The sequence below is a fragment of the Trichoderma gamsii genome, assembly GCF_001481775.2.
Source record: "Trichoderma gamsii strain T6085 chromosome Unknown Scaffold_34.2, whole genome shotgun sequence".
NCBI lineage: Eukaryota > Fungi > Ascomycota > Sordariomycetes > Hypocreales > Hypocreaceae > Trichoderma > Trichoderma gamsii.
This window is the reverse complement of record NW_020171371.1, coordinates 27,676-49,458: the sequence shown is the minus strand read 5'-3', so window position 1 is coordinate 49,458 and position 21,783 is coordinate 27,676. Positions and strand designations below refer to the sequence as shown.

Genomic DNA, 21,783 nt, shown 5'->3' with positions numbered 1-21,783 from the left:
GAAGAGGGGAAGCTGTTCTTTTGATGCTGCTGCTGGAGTAGGAAATCTCGTCGACCGCTTCCTTTTCTTCCAAACTGCACATTCTTTTTCTCTTCGAAATTTCAAAAGGCTAACCACCAACCCTCTCTTTCTGCCTTTAGAACTCGCAATCATGGGTATCTCTCGTGACTCCCGCCACAAGCGCTCCGCCTCTGGTGCCAAGCGCGCCTACTACCGTGCGTACAACCATACCTGATATATATAATTCCGAAAGCCCGTATAGAAAGCTTTCTCTTTTGAAAGATGTTCAATACGTTCTGACCTCCATCAACAGGGAAGAAGCGCGCTTTCGAGGCTGGCCGCCAGGGTGCCAACACCAAGATTGGTGCCAAGCGAATCCACACCGTCCGCACTCGCGGTGGCAACCACAAGCACCGTGCCCTGCGCCTCGACTCCGGTAACTTCGCCTGGGCCTCCGAGGGCTGCACCCGCAAGACCCGTGTCATTGCTGTCGCCTACCACCCGTCCAACAACGAGCTGGTCCGCACAAACACCCTGACCCGCAGCGCCATCGTCCAGATCGACGCCGCCCCCTTCCGACAGTGGTACGAGTCCCACTACGGCCAGTCCATCGGCCGCAGACGCCAGAAGGCCCAGGCCGCCAAGGAGGGCAAGGAGGCCACCGAGGAGGTCAAGAAGAGCAACTCTGTCGAGAAGAAGCAGGCTGCCCGCTTCGCCGCCTCCGGCAAGGTCGAGTCCGCTGTTGAGAAGCAGTTCGAGGCCGGTCGTCTGTACGCCGTCGTCACCAGCCGACCTGGTCAGTCCGGCCGCTGTGACGGTTACGTCCTGGAGGGTGAGGAGCTGGCTTTCTACCAGAAGAAGCTGCACAAATAAACTCGCAACAAATTGGCGTGAGTCGGATGGGGTGTTCAAGGTTTTTTCGTTACATCTTGGGCATTTTCAGGGCATCAAGACCCCTTTCCATATAAAGAAAGCATCGGAATGGGTCCATAGGGAAATGAAAATCTTTTTCTTGCAGTCATGTTCAAAATTATTCCATGTTTGTTTCATCTAGTATGATAATGAGACAAGAAGAAAAAAAATTCAATACACCCGTCTTTCCGCTACAACATACCCGTACTTGTGATATGTATGATGCATCTTGATCACATGAGAAACACACACATGCACCAAGCTTGTATGAATAAATTTTAGCGGTATTAGCGTTGTAGAAATTCCAAGAAAAGCATAACGAACCCTGGTCTATAAATGCTTCATAGATTCGTCACATTTAATCACTGCACAAATCAGATTCATATGTATCCCAGTGTTTGATAAAATCTTTCATATTTTCCCTCTCTATTTCTGTAAAAACTCTTGTCCTATAAAAAAACATGCATGTCGTAATGCCGCTAGAGCGTGAATGCTGTTCCTAAAAATCCTTCATTTCATCACCAGCCAGTATGTAAACTAGCCGGGCATATGTACTGCTGATTGGCCACTAAAAAGGGAGGAAAGAAGAAAACTCCAAAGAACTTTTTTTTAAAAGTGAAAACGGTTAAACTAATGGGAGAACAGTATGGAGAGGGAGAAATATGATGGTCGTGGGAAAGAGTTGGTATTCTTCCTGTCTTGTGATACGAAGAATGGGGAATCAAGCAAGGGAGTGTAAGAACGATTGAGTGTAATGATTGGAAATATGTTTTGGCTTTTTTCACATTTAAAATTGAGGTATAGTTTTAAGCAAACTGGCGCTTCAAGTCAGCCCACTTGCGAGTCAGAGCGTCGTGTTGAGAAGATATCTGTCGTATAGTTGTGGTTAGTCCTATTTCTCCCACATTCGAGAACGATGGCGGTGCCACCTATAGATATAAAACGTACCTCTGCATATCGCAACTTTGTCTGCACCAGCTCCTCTTCCAGTTCGGCCAACTCTTTTTCAACTTTTTCGTTCTCCAGATGCACCTTCTCATTACGCTTCATCAAATCATCACGCTCGAGTTTCCACGTCTCTTCCATCTCCAACGGCTGCCTCTCAAGCACATTCTTGAGCTCCCGAACTTGGTTCTTGAGAGCGTCATTCTCGTCCTTGAGTTCGTCATTCTCAACCTTTGTATGAACAAGCTCTGTGGCAAGGTCAGCCTGCTCGCGATCACAGACTTCAACCCTCTCTTCCAATTTTCGAACTTTGATTGTAAGACTCTGGCTAGTAGTTCGGAGATCCTTGAGCTCTGTGTCTCGTTCTTTCTCAAGCTTTGTCTTTTCTTCCCACTCCGCAGTATATCCTTCGAGAAGCTCTGCAGTGAGCTTGATTTCGCAAGCATCCCTCACCAGCTGGTCTGCTCTGTAAATCTCCTTATCGGCGCCTGAGCTAGAGCTGCCAAAGAAGCCATTCTCCAAAAGACTGCCTTGGCTAGGGTCTTTGTCGATGTATACATCAAAAAGCCTATCTTTAAGATAGGTGGTGAGCTGCTGCATATCGGAGATCTCCAACAAAGTTTGGGTATTCTTTTGCATCAGAACAATACCGAATCGAATGATGGCTGATAGACCCTCCGAGAGGATCAAATCGTAGATTCTTAATACAAGTTGGAGAGGGAAGCGGTAAGCAAAGAGTGTGAGGAACCAAGGTGTGGCATAGAGATGAGGAGATATGCCTCGCCGATGAAGGTGGCAATACAGCGCAGGTTCAAGATCTTCCAGTAGCCGCTCGAACTGATACAGGTTTCGATGAAGTCCAGGCATGTCGTGAATGAAGAGATCTCGCAAGCCGTAGTGGTTCATCAGGCGGACAAGCAAGCAGAATGCTTCTTGCTCTGGCATATTGAAAAGCAGTGGCATGATCAGGAAATTCATGCCCTGAGCATAGCTCACACCTTCATCGAAAAGAGCATAAGCTTTGCAGACCCCGAAAAGACCCTCTTGAAGCCCTGCAGCAGCCGCATACTTGGAGTAGCTGGTGCGAGCGCCAAGGTCACGACGAATTACTTTCTCCAACCTCTGGATAGCCTCAACATCTTCCTTCTCTTTGCGCATCCTTTCTGTCACAGCTGCTGCTTGCGCCTTAGCGATGGCCTCAGCAGTCTTATCCGTCTTTTTGTCCGCCTTTGGTCCTGAGCCGCCTGACAGTTCAGAATTGACAGACGATGCGGATGATGCTACGCCCTCACCACTCTGCACACTGAGATTTGCGTTGCTGAAGCTGCTTGCTGCCGTGCTGCTGCTGTGTCGATTTCGGTTGTCTTTCTCTGTTCCCCTAGTAACTAGATCTTTGTAGACCCCTTCTAAATCTTCATTCTTGCTCTGTGCCAGCACTTGCCAAATGACGCCACGGATGGCGCTGGGAATGCCCGTAGCAATAGCCCTGTTCAGGTCCTCAGCACTTGATCGCGCAACGGCAGCCGGGCCTTCGTAGACTACGGTTTGCCAAAGATCCCAATCAACCTGTGACTGGTCCACCTCTGACGGGCCAACATTGATACCGGATGCCGTTCCTGGTGCCAAGCTTGCGCTTGGAGGGGGCAGAGGGGACTTGGGTGGCAAGTCCACTACTGCAATTGTCTCTCCATCTCCGCTCTCTTTTGGAATGTCATCAGTGTTCACGGTGAGCGGGGCGCCATTTTCCTGTTGCAGCCGAAGCACCTTGAATCGATCTTTGAGACTATTCCGGTTTGTAGCTTTACCATCGCCCTCACGTTCTTCTTCGAGCTTGCTCAGCATCATTTCAGAGTTGCTACCGTTTGTAGCGACGGAGCTAGTGGTGTTTCTTCTCGCTGATGTCTGAGTTGCCGGTGCCGCACTGACATCTTTGTCTTTACTAGAATTCCTGGATAGCCAGGAGAAGGGGCTGGTGAGTTTCCTGCCAACTGGTACAGGGGCAGGGCTGGCGGCAGCGGCAGCAGTGGTTACGACGGCAGACGCTATACTCTTCACCGGCGATGAGGGGGCTGGAGTCGTGACATTGTTGTTGGTTAGAGAAGTTGTTCTGCTTAGTTGGCCCTTCTCGGAAGGGCTTTTGGGCTCTAAGGAGGCAATTAGCAACGTGTAAGCAAAGTATAGGTATGAGACGGTGAGAGAAAGAGAGGCGTACCTTTGTTCTGTGGGGAAGCATCATCGTCATCCAAGTTAACAACGTCGAGATTTGATGTGTTGGAGATATTGGAGACGCGGTGTGACAATGGAGTTGAGCCACGTGAAGGAGGCTCTGGCTTTTCCTCTTCCTTGGCTGATTCTACTTCTTCCTCCTCGTCGCTCCCAGCCTCAGATTCAGAGGCATCCCGCTCTGGCGGGGGAGGTTGAGACTTTGTAGCAGAAACAGATCGAATGGATCTCTTGGTCAAGGATCGCACAGATGCGGCGTCGACGGCGTCTTCGAAGGTGTCCTGCTCAGTGGCCTAACCAGTTAGCCCTTGCTTGCTCGGCGTTTGCCTTTCCTGCGTGTTGTTGGGGTACCGCCCGACATACCGTATCATCAACATCGGAGTCGGTAAGAGACGGCCGCCTTTCCTTGAGCGACGCCTCGGTCGAGTGCTGGGAAGCTGCGTCGTCGTGCTGCGACATGGCTCCCTTTGCAAGCTGCTTGGCTTAAGAGGTGAATGTGCGGCGTATCAACAGGTACCGTTCAACAACGAGCCATCCAGCGGCCCTATAGAATTGAAACTTTTTTCGGATGCTTGGAGCTGGGAAGAATATCCTTGACAATGTGGGCTGCGGGGGCCGTGGCCGAGCCAATGCGGTATAGATGACAATGGTAGCAATAAGAGAAAGACGCCGGTCAACAGAGGACAGGTCTCACAAGAAATGACGAATGCTGGTGTTGTGTACAATGCTGTTGCCGGCTCTTCCTAGTTGGTATGTACAGGTTCAAGGTCGAGAGCTTTGAGATTTTGTCTCAGGGAGCGTGCAGCCATGGATGGCATGGAGTCCAGCTGTCGTGGCCGCCAAATGGCACGTTTCCCCTGGCTGGCCGCTAAGCTCAGCGGTCTCGAGCCAACAGTGCGGGTGCGAGGTGGCTCAAAGAGGGCCTCTGCAGCGGGTCTTTAGCGCCTAACGGCCTCTAGGAAGGGGTTTAGCGGGCCAGCTCTGCCTTCCAGGCGCTGCTTGACTGACGGAGGCGCACTTGTGCCGCGGAGCTTTTCCTGATAACAGCGAGTCGCTTCTGGCGGTGTCCAGGGTCGCGTGCTGTTCGGGCACTGGTGATCACCAAACGGGAGCTGTTCGGCTGCGCTGGGGAGAGATGGAGGGGTGGGGGGCTTTTTCCTTCGAGTGGCCCAACGACCCCTTTTTCGTGTCTCCTCTTTTTGCATGCCTTTTTTTCGGAGAGGGGAGAAGCAGGAAGAAGTAGGAAAAGGCAGCCATGGGACGAGAGCCTCACAAAGGGCCGGCAGATGCTCTGAAACAAAGACTCTCTTGTCAACCATGTCACCTGAGCTCCTCATCAGCGCACATGGGCCTCTCAAAGCTTTGACGCCTTCAACGTTCTTTATTGTCTACCACCCCGTCGACTGATTCCACAACCAGCAACTTCACAACGCTGTAAGCAGCAGCGACAAGAATGGATGGAACCTAATGTATTGCTACCTGGATGGGGGCTTTGTCTGTTGTCTTGCATCTGGCATTCAACCCCCGTCTGGAACAATGCCCAAATTCTCTCACCATGAGTGACTAGCCCGCCGTCAATGACCGACTGTTTCAGAGTCATAAGGTAGCTCAAGCTCTTTGAAACCGGGGCTGCTACCTGCCAAGGCGGCACTATTAGCAGGGGACACTCGTGAATTCGCAAGTGAGGCTTCAAGTACCGTGTTTAGAGCCTTTAGTCGTAATGCCCGCCAGTTTCCAGGGTAGCACAGCGGCTTGTCTGAAGGGCTGTTTGTCACCTCGATGTGCCTACTCATTCAACACTACTCCCTTCTCTAGTCGCCATCTCTAGTTCACTCCAAAAGTAGTGGCATAGACAAAGTCGTTGTATTTTACAAAAATGATGTACGTATTTACGAATGGGTCTTGAACAAGGGGCTGGATGCGTGAATGTAGGTAGCAGCAACATAAGATATCACTTACTATTAATAGTAGGGCTATCTGTTGGAAGGGCTGGCAACTTGTCAACTCTCATAAAGCAAATGCGCGACATCGCTACTCATTGTTGCTGTGAGCACGGGAACAACTCATGGGACCATCGCCGGCCTCTGGTGTAGGAACGATGACATCTGCGATGACAGCTGAATCTTAGCTCCACCGCAGACTTCCCCAGATTCGAAGCACACAGCTAGAGGTAAGAAACAGGCACCAACAAGGCCCGTGCTGTTTCATCGATATTCCGCTTTACACCTTAAAGTAAGGTACTACGCCTAGTAGATGTTTGCTGATCGACCGAGATTTATTAACGGGGCCGTGTAAGACCTGTTCCAGCATGGACTTCTCATTCATGCGTTTTACACCGAAATGCTATGCTCTCCTGATTTAGACCTGGTATCTGCTGAAGTGGGAAACAAGATGAAAGTAGACAAAAACGCGGGTAGCAGCATTACGGAAGCTTAGTAGCCTGTGCTGTCTACAGGACCGTCTGCCATAATACGAGGTGGATCAGCTGCTATTGATGGAAGCATCAAGAGACATGGACTGAACCACATACCTACAGTACCTACCTTAGTTGGGTATGCTCTTCTCTGCAGTGACCGATATTTTCGATAACACCAAAACACTAGTGCTCCCGTATCAAAATGCTAATGGAAGCATCCATATATCCGCATGCCAAAAACAACACAGTAGATTAAATACGCTCAATTACACAAAACCTTCTTTTCGTGATTTGGTAGTGATGCAAACAGTAGTGCAAAAAGGCCACAAATGACATCACATAGGTGGCGTCTTCCACCACGAGCCGTTTAGTGATTAGCGAATCACATGCGCCGTGCTATTTACAGAGAGCAGGATAGAAAAAGAAGCAGTACAAAAGATGGAAAGGGTATTTATTGATTATGAAATACAGCTCTTCATGAAGAGGAGAAGTGACCTCAACATCAGAAAAATCGTTTTTGGTGACGACGTCTGGGCTTCTACACAATATCTACTATGACTACTAGGTAAGGCGTGCTTAGCCAGGCACAGGCCCCTGTGCACCATCTCAATGTAAGGGCTACGAGAAGCATCCATAATTTCACCTACCTCGAGCATATACAACACTTCTACCTACCTAGGTAGATATTGCCTGGCGGCTTCTGTGTCCGTCGTGCCTATTTCGCTCCTCATTACTCCCCAAAGGCAATCTGCACTTTGCTGATTGGGCCATGTATCTGGGGCTGCCGGTGTACCTGCTGGACGGGAGATTCTGAGCTCCTCCAGTTGCAGTTGCAGGCAAAAAGCACTTGCACCTTACATACAGGTAAGGAGCTCTATGCAAGGAAGTCTTGCTTTGCGACTCATGTGTAATTGAGCCAGGCCCGGCTACGTCTTAGAGGCTGCCCGATTGCCTAGACTTCCTTGACCAGAGCAGCTCACTGTAGGGATTAAAGTCCTTGTGGGCGCCGCCGGACTGGAACCACACGGTGTAGGAACGCCCATAAATTCCCTAAAACAGGACTAGTCGTCCGATGGTGCTAGCCCCTTGCAGCCTAGAGCCAGCGATTTTGGCGGGCAGATAAAATCTTAAGCCTCTGCATCTGCCGCTGTCGTCTCTCAAGGCGCTGCTATCCCCGCTGATAGCGCTGCGACGTCGCCTAAATGCGGAACCGATAGCGCGCAGCGCAGCTGCTGAATGTTTGCTGTGTGCTCTTTCAGCCTGCCCCTCACCCGCGCACTGCCTATTCGGTGCCTGTAGGCAATTCGCACTGATTCACCCAAGTGCGGGACAGAGAGGAGCTGCACTACCACGCCTATTACGCAAAGGCCCACTTGCTTTCCACTGCTCAACCTGACGTTTGTCAACCAGCAACTCTTTTTTTTCTCTCTCCCAACTGCATCTTCTCTCCACATCTCCGCCCGGCAACTTCACGACGGGAGCATCTGCAAGCCATAATCGACGGCTTGGCCTGTGTTCCTGAGTTTCTTCTTCTTGACGATACCCCGCCCTGCTGCCTGCCTGGACCCTTGGAATCGCTGTTTGAGGACGACTGCACTCGCCCTACTACTCGCTTCCAAGCTCTCTCGCAGCCGCATCCTGCATCCTCTATTGACAGATAAAACTCCATTTCGTTCCCAACCCGAACCGAAGACCGGCACATCGATCTCTGAAGCTGCGGACAGATACCGTCTGCGATCGGCGTCGACCTCAGCGAACTTTGGTGTTTGACGTGCAGCTAGCCTTGTCTCGAAGCATTGCCTACGCATATCTGACGTCCACCCCCGCGGTTCGGCTCAACCCAGCCACTACGATCTCCCAACCGCCAGCCGTGTTCGCGGTCTTTGGAATAAGTTTCTGCTGAAATAAAAAGCAAGTCATCTCAACTGCACCATTCGCGCTGCCGCGCCAGCGGATAGCCGGATCGAAGTGGAGGGGGAGTTTGTATTTGCGATCGCGGCTCGGCCGCTCCTGTTCTCATCATGGGCAAGATTACGAAGACGATGCAGTATAAGCATCGGGAAACTCTGGTAAGTCATATACGGTGGAGATGGAAGACACACAGAAAGAGCCAGGTTTCATAATGCATGCCCCGAGGAGAACTGTGACGCTGACTTTTTTCATCTGGATATAGTCCCCATGGCTCAAGCTGTATGTGGAATCTGCATCGACGACTCCGTTGCCCCTCCTTGTTCAACAACTCGCCGATTTTCCGACACGATGGCCTTTCGGGCGTGGAGACCTCTACCATTGGATTCCCTTGTTGAACAGATTTGATAGCGTGCTTGAACTTTTCTGCAAAGTCTACAAGTTGAATGAGGGGCCTCAGCAGCGTGATTTCGGTTGCGAGGTGCTTCTTAATCATGCAAAGGACCCGGTATTTGAAGGCGAGAAGCAGTGGGAGATGGACCAGCTTACCGAGCTCAACTTTCCCCGAGATGGCGACAGAGTTTTGATTGAGGCTATCCTCAAGTTTACCCGCATGCTGCTAGAGCATTGCGGAAATCGAAGCATCTACGCTAGCAGTGCTCACTTGAACGATCTGCTGAACTGCGCCGCTCCTTCTGTTCTCATTGCCACCCTCGAAGTGGGCTCTGAATTGGCACAAAGATACCAGGCGTCGGTCAAGCGGATAGGTACCGCTTCTAGACACATTAGTGCAGCGCTTCTTGCAAACCATTACAATATCGACTTGGATCGCGTTCAGCAGATAGCATTACCATTCGTCAAAACGCCCATCTTTGGCCTTTCGGATCCCACTCCAACCAACCCACCTACAGCTAGTGCGTCTAGTGCGTCGAAGGGGAAGGACAAAGTGACCGCAGGAAGCGGCGTTAGAAATGTCGCTACTATGCATGCTAATGATCTAGTCGCTATCGCTACATCTGATGATAGTCGATGGAACACTTGGGGCGATGTCAAAGTCTCTTATTATCCGCAAGAAACCGCTACACCGATCCAGCATGACGTCCCAGCAGAGACAACGCGCTCGACTCTACCGTCAACTCCTACTCCGCTGCGTCGAAGCTCCACGATGAACTCCCAACACACCCCAAAATCTCGAAACACCGCTGGCGAGGACTCATCTCTGTTTGCCCCGCGAACTTCGGGATTTGCGGAGGATCATGCTTCTTCGTCGGGCCAAAAGACGTTTGAGTTGACCCAATCTGTTGTAGCCTCTCATTCAATTTACGAACTGATAGGTCGATGCCCTGACGATATGCCTCAGGCGACCAAGTATGAGGTGTTCCACCGCCTGAGGGTTGCCAAAGCCCTCACCGGCTCTCAGGACTCGCGTCAGCAAATGCTAGCTACTCGTCTGCTGGCGGTAACCAATTTGGCTTACATACATTCTGAGTCAAGCTTTGTTGAAAAGGTTCTCCGTCAGGACATTGATGAGACTCGTCGGTTCCAACTGGTGTACCAGCTCGCTGAGCTGATTCATCCATCCGCTGATGGAGCCGTGGATGTACCTTTGCGGCTGCAGACGATTGCTCTCGCACTCCTCGAGGCCGTATCGAGCTTTCACGCTCGTTGCCAAGATGTCTTATCGGCTCTCAACGCCAATGTTAATCATGGTATACTTCTTTACGTGATTAGAAAGGCAGTCGCCGGAATGAAAGAAACCCAGGCAGGAGACGATAATGACAAGTCAAACGAGGTTGATGAATGGCGAAACAATCTATTTTCTCTGACGCTGCATCTATCAATGGCCACCCGAGTGGGTAGTGAAATGGTCTCTGCCGGCTTGATGGATATCCTTGTCGAGATTCTCAACATCCGTTCTGTCATTGCCCAACGCCACCACTCAATGGTTCTCGCCTTCTTGGATGGCCTTATTTGGACTTACCCGAATGCCTTTACTGCGTTCTTCAATGCTGATGGATTGGATGCCGTGGCTAAGCTAATTGTGGACACGATCAGCGGTGCTCGGAGCTTGCTTGAAGAATCTAAAGGTATCAAGCCAGATCAGCAGTCCAGTGCCGTCGACTATGAAATCCCTTACTACCAGCAGCAGACACTGAAATGGATACTTAAGTTTGTGCATCATATCATGTCTAATTCTTATAGTTATAGCGGTAACACAGATCGGCTCTTGCGGAATCTTGCTGAGAAATCTGACCTATTGGCCAACCTGAGGGACATCATCAACGATAAAAAGAGCTTTGGTTCCGTAGTTTGGACAAACTCGGTGACTATCCTGAGCGATTTCATCAACAATGACCCGACAAGCTTTGCTGCCATTTCCGAATCAGGCATGATTAAGACATACCTTGAAGCCATCACTGGACGACCGATTCCACATGATCATACCACTCTACTGAGACACCGAGAAGAGGGTGAAGACACTGAGGTTGTTGAGACTTCTGCGATTGAAAGAATCACACATGTCGATGAACGACCACATCCTCCTTCCGAAGAATCAATTCGGCAAACGCTAGACCGACCAGTGGCGCAGGGCATATTGGCATCCTCTGATGCTATCAATGTTGTGCCCCAAGTTTTGAACTCTATTTCACTGAACAACGCGGGTATGCAGTTGGTAGTCGCTTCACGGGCCTTCGACAGCTTCTTGGAAGTGTTTGAAAGCTCTGCACACGTCAAGTGTATGGAAACAGATGCGGAGCTAGCGAGCAACGTCGGCGCCAGCTTTGACGAACTTGCACGGCATCACCCGCCTCTCAGAAAGGCCATCTCCAATGCTGTGATTGACATGGTTGCGCGAGTTCGCATGCTGGGTATCGAGAAGGCTCGACTTGCGGGCTGGGGAGTCAAGTTGGCTCCCATTGGCAACCTACAGGCTGCAATCGAATCGACTGAAGAAGGAGCTCAGCCCTCTAAATCACTGCAAGAGCCCGATGTCGACATGTCTGACGCTGCTGTCACTCAAGGTTTAGAGTCTGACAAGCGTACCGAAACAGAAGCAGAAGCCACTTCTTCGGAGACATTTACGCCCTATATATACGCGCTCTCGACTTTCTTGACCACTTACTTGTCCAACGGTGTGTTGAAGAATAATTTCATTGAACATGGTGGCATTGAACTCCTTCTTGATATGTGCCAATCCCCTAGCTTGGCGGCCGGGTATAGCGATTCTATGGCGTCTAGGGTGCTCAACCAGGTTGTTTCTCAATTGATTGAGCAAGGTGCTGCCCAAGGCTTGACGTCCCTGCTCAGTCGGGCTCAGCGCGCCATTGATGTGCTGGAGCCATTGGCTACGAAGACAGAAGCAGTCCCTCCCTACTTTGCGCCTTTCCTGGCTCCTGATCTGGGTACCGTTTACACCAAAGAGGAAGCGACTGAGATAATTTCGACTGGCAAAAACGTTGTCAAGGCCTTGCTCAACGCGCAGACCTTTATCAAGATTATCTCTGATTGCTTCTCGTCTTCAAGGTCAAATTCGCTCCAATTCTATCCTATCAATGTCTATGACTATTACCTAAAATTGGTAAAATCAATTGGGCCTTTGCTACGTGGAGTTTTAGCAGAGGAGGCAGGCGAGCTTACGGCGGTCCCTCAGCACTGGTCTCTAAGGCGTCAATCGCCACCGCTAGAGAGTACTGCCAGAAGCGGTGCTGTAGATGCTGAAGCTGATGATACCTCTTTACCGGATGTTCTTAACGGCGCAGATAGTTGGAGACCCAGCGAAGGCACAGACGCCTCTTCGACGTCCCGGCCTACCGAGCAGGAACAGGCCAGCCCCCGGTTCCAAAACTATGAGACGCTTCGAGTCCTTCTGCACCCTATGATCCCTACATCATTTCCCCTTTTCCAGACCCTGGGAAGGGCCCTCTTACCTAGACGCGAAACGACTCATGGCGACCCATACCACCGACCGCGCCATTTGGAGATTGCCAGAGCACTTGCTGATACAGTTCTCGACCACCTTGGGCCATCTGTGGCGGAGCCAGAGCCAACTTCAAAAGACTTTCACTACTGGATTATTATGCTACATACCATCCATGAGATGTTGATTGACCACCGTAGGTTCAGTTCTCATTCCAATACTCTGATACCATCTATCTTCTTCCCTGTTTTCGTTATGCTAACCCCAATGCACAGCCACCTCGTCATCCCGCCAGAGTGATCGCTCGAACGTACAAATTATCATGCCCGTTCTTCTCGCATTCAAGGAGCGCAATGGTCTTGTCGTGCTCAATAACATGTTGCGTGTCTTCGCAAATGCAGTGAAGAGTTCTGATGCCGCAACTGCTGATGAATCTTCAAAAGTTAAAGTTGCTGCTTTTGGTCTCAAGAAGATACTAGATCTGTACTTCATTCTAGTCAACGGGAAATATATCGCCGATACGCATACCCACTTCAACCTCCAACGGCAAACAGATCGATCCTTGGTTGTTCCAAATATTCTCAGCCAAATTGTAGTTGAATTTCGAGCGGCTATACTGCCTGTTATCATGGAACTTTGGGATTCCAATTTCATGGAGCGAGTTCCAGACCAGACAGTGAAAAGACTTGTCGACATTCTTAAGATGGTTTCATTGGGCGAGAACGAACTACAGGCGATGCCAATGGATAAGGTAAGCAAAGCCTTCTGGTTATTCATGTATGGTTTGTTTCTAACCGTTTCAGGTTCCGTTTGTCCTTCTCAAATATACAGATGTGCGGTTCAACTGGAAGAACGTCAGAAATCTTGTTCGTCAGCTCGCCGATGACTTCGATGATGAACTAGCCCAGGAAGCTGCATATCGTACTTACGGAAACGCCGCTACTGCGCCAGCATACTGCACTGCACATGAAGCTGAGATTGCAGGCGCCCGAAATCCTGTTCCTCCTGCGGACGCACCGGACCCATCTGTCCTGGCGGAGACGGGAAATACGCCGGTACTGCTTGAATCAGATGCTAGTGGCTCTCGTGCTCCAGACCCTGAGGCAATGTCATTGGATACATCCCCCGAGACGTCTGCAGAGACCTTGGACGATTTGATTTCTCGTCTTCCTGAAAACGACGAAGTCGCCAGCGAGAGTGGTGCTGATGTAACACCAAAGGCCGCCAAGCCAACTACCTCTACTGAAGAAGGAAATTCAACTGAGCAACCTACTGCTGAATCTTTCAACTTGCTCAAGAAAGATCTCGACGATTGCCGGGCAAAACTACGAGAGAATCTTATTGATCAGTGTCTTGACGTGGTTCGAACCCACCCAGATACAGCGATTGAGATTTCCGAACTTATAAGCACCGTGGTTCTGAGGCATCAAGAGGAGCATGCACACAAAGAAGTTGGGTCTACGCTTACAGAAGCCCTATCATCTATCCCTGTAGATGAGAATGAGAAGAAGACAAACGGAAAATGCATCGCTGCGTACGCCCATCTTCTTGCCCTTTTGCTTCAAGATGAGGCCTTCTTTGATAAAAACATCGATACGCTTCGCGAGAGGATTGACGAATATGTTGCACTCGTCAAAGTCTCACCTTCTACGTCTGCCGAAGAGCTGCCCCCTTGGATTCCTTTCATACTCTTAGTATTAGAGACATTGTTAAGCCACGATGAAAAGCCAACTGCCGTTCAGTGGAACATGCCCAAATCTCTAGACGAACCTGTTGTGGCGCCCGTCATCACACTCAAATCGCCTTTGGTCAACGACGAGCTCCGTTCTAGTGTCTTGGAATCACTCTTGGACTTACTCCCTCGCATTGGAAAGGGTGAAATGTTGGCAACTGCTATCCTACGCGTTCTGATCATTTTGACTCGCAAGCGCCAGTTGGCAAAGCAAGTAGGCGAGAAGAAAAATCTGCAAAGGCTTTTCCTTATGGCCAAACAGATGTCGGGCGCAGGATCTGAGCGTCTTAGACAGACGCGATTGACAGCCCATCTCATTACTATCCTTCGTCACATTGTTGAGGACGAGGACGTCATCAAGCAAGTCATGAGAGCTGAAATCAAATCGGACTTGCCCAACCTCCAACGCACCCAACGCGGTCATTTAGACGTATCCACCTATCTGAGAGGGATGGCACCAATTGCTCTTCGTGCTCCCGATCTCTTCGTAGAGGTCACAAACGAACTACTCCGCTTCTCACGGTGGAGCGCACCGACTGGCGAGGGGGCTAGGTCTCAAGCTCTCGTTTGGAAAGAACAACCCGATAGCGACACAAATGTTACCCAGTCAGATGCTGGAAATGCTCAAGCGGAAGATGTCAAGCAGTCTACGGAATCGGGAGATAAAGAAATGTCAGACGCGCATAAATCACACCATGATAGTAAACGCCCTGTGGTCGAAAATCCGGATGGGGTCATCCACTTCCTCCTTTGTGAGTTGGTCAACTATCGAGAAGTCGAAGACAAAGAAGTACCAAAGCCTAGCAAAGATGTAGCGTCAGAGAGCGAGTCGACTACAGCTGCTGAGACCCAACAAGATAACTCTTCTGTTGACAGTTTAGCAGGCGATGGAAAGGATAAGAAGCCAGCAAAACCTACGTTCAAGCCAGAAGAACATCCAATCTTTGTGTACAGATGCTTTTTGCTTAGCTGTTTGGCCGAGCTTCTCCAAAGCTATACCAGGACAAAGGTGGAGTTTATCAATTTCAAACGTAGTGCTCCTCCCCTGTCCACCAACACTCCTGTCAAGCCGAGATCAAGCATTCTCAACTATCTCATCTACGACTTGTTGTGTCAGAGCAATTTGAGCGGCACAACCGACAATATCGCATCTAAAAAGAAAGCTGCCACTTCATCTCAGACCCAAAAGGTTCTGGTTGCTCTGGTGTCAAAAACCAACGAGAAGGTATTTGAACGCAAGCAAGAAAAGTACGCCTATGACGATGAGCCGGATCTCCTGTTCGTCCGCAAATTTGTCCTTGACACCATCTTAAAAGCGTATGAGAAGGCGCCTCTTACCGATGAGCCGCTGGAGGTCCGATATGCACGAATGCAATGCCTTGCAGAGCTGATGAACCAAATGGTTGGAGAACGAGACAAAGATCAGAGCTCTGGGTCTCGCAATGCCGATGGCGTTCAGCCAAGGTCGCAGGCGCAGCTCCGGCGACTAATGTACGAAAAGGGCTACCTTGATAAGCTTACATCGTCCATCGCTGAGATCAACTTGAACTTCCCGGGAGTCAAGCGCGCCATCAAGTATATTTTGCGCGTCCTGCGAGTGTTGACCGATACTGCGAAAGAATTAAGCCATTCGAATATCTTGGTAAACGACTCACAAGCTGACCAGAGTGACGAAGAATTTGCGTCTACTTCATCTCTGTCTGACTTGGACGAAGGTCGAGAAGAAACCCCCGATCTCTATCGAAACTCTGCTCTTGGAATGCTGGAACCTCGCGGAGAAGATGACGAGTCCGAATCTGAGGAAGAGGACAACGGCGATGAGGATATGTATGGAGATGATTATGACGACGACGAGATGGATTACGGCGATGAAGATATATCGGATGATGAAGATAATATCAGCGATGAAGATGAAGAGCTTAGCGATATGGGAGAGATCGAGGGCCTCCACGGTGACCCAGGGGTGGTTGAAGTCATCATGGATGATGACGAAGATGACGAAGATGACAGCGATGAAGACGATGAGGACGATGAGGACGATGAAGTTGACTCCGCTGACATGGAAGATGTTGAAGATCGAGTTGAGATTGTTGACGAAGATGGAAACCTTATCGAAGACGATGGAGAATCAGGATGGGAGAGCGAAACCAGTGCCGAGGAGGATGACGGGCCAGAAGTTGATATTGATTACGAAGGCGAAGTCCAAGAGGCAGATGAAGCCCATCTACACGGCATGGGCCCTGGCGATCTGCTGGACAACATGGCGAGAGCTATTATGGGTGGAGATGAAGATGGATATGAGCCCGAACTTATGGAGGCGCTGGATGAGCATTATATGGACGATGGTCACGATGAAGGCGGTACGTATAACATCTCTCTTCCTCTCATACTTCACTTGCCTTTATCAATGTTCTATGAGTATGAGTGTTGACTTGGAAATAAACAGATGACGACGACGAGGAAGATATTGAGGACGAGGAGTACATCTATGATGACGATTATCCCTGTAAGTGGGCTATCTATTTTCACCGAATTCCATTATGTTGGAGCTAATGTTTGAAACTTTTTCCATCACAAACAGTAACCGATCCACTGCCACCAATGCCAGCTCTCGGATGGGATGGCTTTACTCCCGATGTGGATGAAAGACATAGACAGCTCTTCCTGCTCGATAACCATGGCAGACGGCCAGTACTTGCGCGAATGGACAACCGTAACCCTTTCCCTCCTAGGTTCATGGCGGGATCGAACCGAGATTTGAATGGTAAGCATAGGATGTGTTTTTTCTCTCCCAATTGCTGGCGCGTCTACTAATATGTTGTTCAATGAAGATTTCCGCAGTTATTTCTCTCGTTCCCACCGTCATAATGGGCAGCAGCCTAACGCAGATGATGGTATCAACCCGTTGCTCCGTCGCAACGACCAGGCTCAAGAAACTCAGCCGCGAAACGGTCAGCCAAATTCGATTGGTATCCGCTTCCCAGAAGGCTTTTTGGGACCAGGAAGACATGTTATCGACGGCCCAATGAGCTTTCTGGGAGAGCTTATGGAATTCTTGCCAATCATGGGCCGTAGTGGTAACCAACATGCCTTCCAGGTGCATATCAGTGGTCCTGGTGGCACTCGGACCGCTGACATTGGAAGCATACGTGGCTTGAGAAACGAGCTGCGTCGAGATGTTACAATTCAGGAGCCCCACCAAGCAGTCGCCTTTACTCCTGAATCTACTTTGGATCGCTACCAAGAAGAAGCTAGGATGATTTTTGGTGGAAATCCTGCCGTGGAGGCTTCTAGACTAAGCAATGCCATCATCGCGCAGCTAACTCCTGCAGCAATGGAGCTGGAGAGGACGCTAAGGGCAGAAGAAGAAGAAACCAGGAAGCGACTGGAGGAAGCTCGAAAAAAGGCTGAAGAAGAAGAACGCTTGGCCAGAGAGGCAAAGGAAGCCGAAGAAAGAGCAGAGAGGGAAAGAAAGGAGGCAGAGGAACGCGAGGCTGCCGCTAAGCTCGCTGCCGAAGCCGCCGAAGCCGCCGCTCTTGCAGCTAGCCAGAATGCTGAATCACAGCCTGCCGAGGGGGACCGCAACCAAGGCAGCGGTGCTATGGAAGGGGTTGAATCGACTGAATCCGCCAACACTGAAGCCAACGGAAACACTGAGAACACCTCAAGTGCGAATCTTCCTCGGGTGACAACAATGATCAGGGGAGAAGAAGTTGACGTTACCGAGCTAGGCATTGATCCAGATTATCTAGCTGCTCTTCCTGAAGAATTCCGAGAGGAAGTCATCGCTCAAACAGTAAGTGAGAGACGGTCTCAGGCTCGCGAAGAAGCAGCCTCAGGGGAAACGACAGAAGTATTCCAAGAGTTCCTTGATGCCCTTCCGGAAGAGCTACGATTGGAAATTGCGCAACAAGAGAGACAAGAACAGCGACGCCGTCACCGAGAAGACAGTCGCCGTCAGGCGACTGAAGGCGAAGCAATTCCGGCGGAGATAGAGATGGACCCAGCCAGTATTCTACTCACATTCCCTCCGGAACTTCGAGAGCAAGCGCTCATTGATCAGGGCGAAGACATCATGGGCCAGTTGCCTCCCGACATGGCTGCTCAGGTGCGAGCATTGACACAGCATCGTCCACAGGTGGTTCACCAGCATCGAGGCATGCGGCCCATTGTCCTTCCAGGTAGGACCTCGCTTGCCGCTGGTAGAACTCCAGCCCAAGGCTCGCCAGGTGAACAGGGCGAAAATAAAACTCAACGAAAGGCAGTGGTGCAAATGCTTGACAAAGCTGGTGTAGCAACCTTGCTGCGTCTCATGTTCATTGCCCAACAGGGTTCTATCCGGAATTACCTCTTCAGTGTATTTGCAGATGTATGTGAGAATCGACAGACTCGCCTCGAAGTCATTAGCACCATCCTACAGATCCTTCAAGACGGTAGTACGGATATGAACGCTGTTGAGCGCAGCTTTGGCCAGCTTTCGCTCAAAGCTAGGAAGCAGAGAGACAAGGAAAAGGATGGCGATGCTAAGGCTCCGCAAAGTCTCAAGAGGACCCTAACGACCATTGGTAGCCTTACCAGCAGTGGTCAAACAAACTCTGAGACATCGCCTTTGCTGATTGTACAGCAATGTCTTGACCTCCTTGTCGATCTGTGCACCAAAAACCCGCATATTCCTTGGCTATTCCTGACTGAGCACGAGACTGTGGGCTCCTCTCTTAAGAGGTCTTTGAGTCGTCGAGGAAAAGGCAAAGATCAAAAGGCCCACAAATATGCGATCAATTCCTTGTTGACTCTCTTGGACCGTGAGCTTGTAACGGAAAGCTCGCTCGTTATGACACACCTGGCAGACCTGCTGAACCGAGTTACACTCCCTCTGCAAAATTTGGATCGTCGACGCAAAGACACGCAAGAAGAAGATACATCGGCTTCAAAGGCGGCCGGCGCAGAAGCTGAAGTCGTGCCAGAGACAAACGAGACGGAGCAACAGCATAGTAACGAACAAGCAGCTGATGGCGAGGCGGTAGCCACATCATCCGAACCAAAAGCCGCCGAACCCGGAGACCCGCAAGAACAATCGAAGGGTGCATCACAGAAGCGTACCCGTCAACTGCAGCCTCCAGTAATCCCTCCTCAGAATCTCACCCTTGTGGTCCGAGTGTTTGTGGCTAGAGAGTGTAGCTCAAAGACATTCCAAAACACGATCTCTACTATCAAAAATCTATCAGCTATTCCAGGGGCGAAGACAGTCTTTGGACAGGAGTTGGTTAGCCAAGCCCGTCTATTGAGCAGCAATATTGTTGCTGATCTAGATGACTTGCTACCACACATTGAGGCGGCTACTTCTGGAACCGAAATTCAGGGAGTTGCGCTCGCCAAGTTTTCACCAGGAGCTTCAGAGCAGAATAAGTTGCTCAGAGTTCTTACCGCTCTGGACCATCTATTTGACGGAAAAAAGAAGGCTGAAGAAGCGGATGAAGCTGGTGCTGACGAGAAGCAAGATCTTGTCACCTCGCTATACCACAACTCAACCTTTGCAACCATGTGGGAGAAGCTGAGCGCATGTTTGAGCGCCATTCGCCAGCGAGAGAACATGCTCAATGTCGCAACAATATTACTCCCGTTGATTGAATCTTTGATGGTGGTCTGCAAAAACACCACGACAAATGATGATCTGTCTCTCAGCCAAGTTGGCAAGGACATGTTGCTATCAAGCCCGCAGCCAGAATCTCGCACGGCTAGTCTCTTCTTCACTTTCACAGAAGACCACAGACGCATCCTCAACGAGCTTGTGCGACATAATCCAAAGCTCATGTCCGGCACCTTTGCCTTGCTTGTGAAGAATCCCAAGGTTTTGGAGTTTGATAACAAGCGCAATTACTTCAACAGGAGCGTTCACTCGCGGAGTGGTCAGAACCAGGTCCGCCCATCGTATCCACCCCTGCAGCTTTCTGTTCGCCGAGAGCACGTTTTCCACGACTCTTTCAAATGGCTGTGTTTCAAGTCAGGCGAAGAGATGAAATATGGCAAGCTTAACATTCGATTCAATGGAGAGGAGGGAGTAGATGCCGGCGGTGTCACACGCGAGTGGTTCCAGGTCCTCGCTCGACAAATGTTCGATCCCAACTACGCCTTATTCATTCCGGTTTCTTCGGATCGCACAACCTTCCACCCGAACAAGCTGAGTGGCATCAATGATGAGCATCTCAGATTCTTTAAATTCATTGGCCGCATCATTGGCAAGGCTTTGTACGAAGGCCGCCTCCTCGACTGTTTTTTCAGCCGCGCTGTTTACAAGCGTATCCTCGGAAAGTCCGTTTCTGTCAAGGATATGGAATCGTTTGACCCAGATTACTACAAATCCCTTTGCTGGATGCTGGAAAACGATATCACGGATATCATAACCGAGACGTTCTCAGTAGAAGATGACGAATTCGGTGTCACCAAGATTGTGGACCTCATTCCCAACGGTAGAGAAGTTGCGGTAACTGAGGACAACAAGCACGAGTACGTTCGTGTCGTGGTCGAGCATAAACTCCTGTCATCTGTCAAGGAGCAAATGGAGAACTTTTTGATGGGTAAGTTTTCATTCAAGACAGTCGAGATTTAGTCCCAAGGACACGTGTTGAATAACTTCTAACTTCTTTTCTAGGTTTCCACGACATTATTCCTGCGGAGTTGATCTCCATCTTTAACGAACAGGAGCTGGAACTACTGATCTCTGGTCTCCCGGACATTGATATTGACGATTGGAAAGCTAATACTGAGTACCACAACTACAACCCTTCTTCTCCACAGATCCAATGGTTCTGGAGAGCTGTCAGATCGTTTGACAAGGAAGAATTGGCCAAATTGCTGCAATTTGTCACCGGTACTAGCAAGGTGCCTCTCAATGGATTCAAAGAGCTCGAGGGCATGAATGGCGTCAACCGTTTCAACATCCATCGTGATTATGGAAACAAGGACCGCCTACCTTCCACACACACCTGCTTTAACCGTACGTTTATTTCTACCTACTCCGACTGCATTGATGCATCAAAATCCAAGGCACTGACATCTCTGATAGAACTTGACCTCCCCGAATATGATAGCTACGATGTACTTCGTTCCCAAATCATCAAAGCCATTACTCAAGGCAGCGACTACTTCGGTTTCGCTTAATGTCTATACCAGGGAGGATGGTGTATATCCAACAGAATGACGCATTATTTTAGTACGAATATCTGAGGCCTTACTCATTTTTGTTCTCTAGCATATTATGACTGTAGTACATAGCATTTGGGATGATTAAGGGTGGGGCGATTTGACAAAAAGAAAACAAACAAAAAGCACACAAAAAATCAAGGAAGGGGGGGGGGATGGTTTCCCGGTTTAGATCTCGTCTTGTTGAAGAGAAGTGCAGATCTCTCTGACATTGGCAAGATGATAGACATGGGATACGACAAGGGAAGGCTTTTGTTTGATAGGGATGGTAAAAAGACGTATTGCTTGCAAGTAGATTAGGATTGCCTAGGCTTAGAATTGGGCAAATACAATGGATTCTAATGTATATATATGTGGTCCTGAGTAAACAAATACAGTGAGCTTTAGAGTAATCCTGAAGCATACCAGTAGGGGAACATACTCTCGATAATCAGGCATGGTGAATAGAAGGGCGTGGTCTCAACATCGCTCCCTAGAAAGAATTAGGCTACTGGCACGATTACACTTATGTTTACATAAAAGCACAGG

The 21,783-nt window shown here is 49.7% G+C and overlaps 3 protein-coding genes across 3 annotated transcripts; 2 read left to right on the top strand and 1 right to left on the bottom strand.

Annotated features, from left to right (window-relative positions):
- Positions 1-151: 151 nt before the first annotated feature.
- Positions 152-873, top strand: TGAM01_v208269 (40S ribosomal protein S8-B; the record flags this gene model as incomplete). The annotated part of the gene is made up of 2 exons (XM_018808158.1): positions 152-215; positions 314-873. 2 exons carry the CDS (start codon positions 152-154, stop codon positions 871-873), a joined length of 624 nt encoding a protein of 207 aa, XP_018658693.1.
- An 845-nt stretch (positions 874-1,718) lies between these two features.
- Positions 1,719-4,539, bottom strand: TGAM01_v208268 (hypothetical protein; the record flags this gene model as incomplete). Its single annotated transcript, XM_018808157.1, has 4 exons — positions 1,719-1,781; positions 1,861-4,001; positions 4,070-4,373; positions 4,444-4,539. The coding sequence occupies 4 exons, from the start codon at positions 4,537-4,539 to the stop codon at positions 1,719-1,721; spliced, it is 2,604 nt and encodes an 867-aa protein (XP_018658692.1).
- Positions 4,540-8,517: 3,978 nt separating this feature from the next.
- Positions 8,518-21,213, top strand: TGAM01_v208267 (E3 ubiquitin-protein ligase HUWE1; the record flags this gene model as incomplete). Its single annotated transcript, XM_024550292.1, has 9 exons — positions 8,518-8,565; positions 8,670-12,519; positions 12,599-13,074; positions 13,127-16,415; positions 16,502-16,561; positions 16,637-16,819; positions 16,887-20,630; positions 20,705-21,049; positions 21,119-21,213. 9 exons carry the CDS (start codon positions 8,518-8,520, stop codon positions 21,211-21,213), a joined length of 12,090 nt encoding a protein of 4,029 aa, XP_024404949.1.
- Positions 21,214-21,783: the final 570 nt, after the last annotated feature.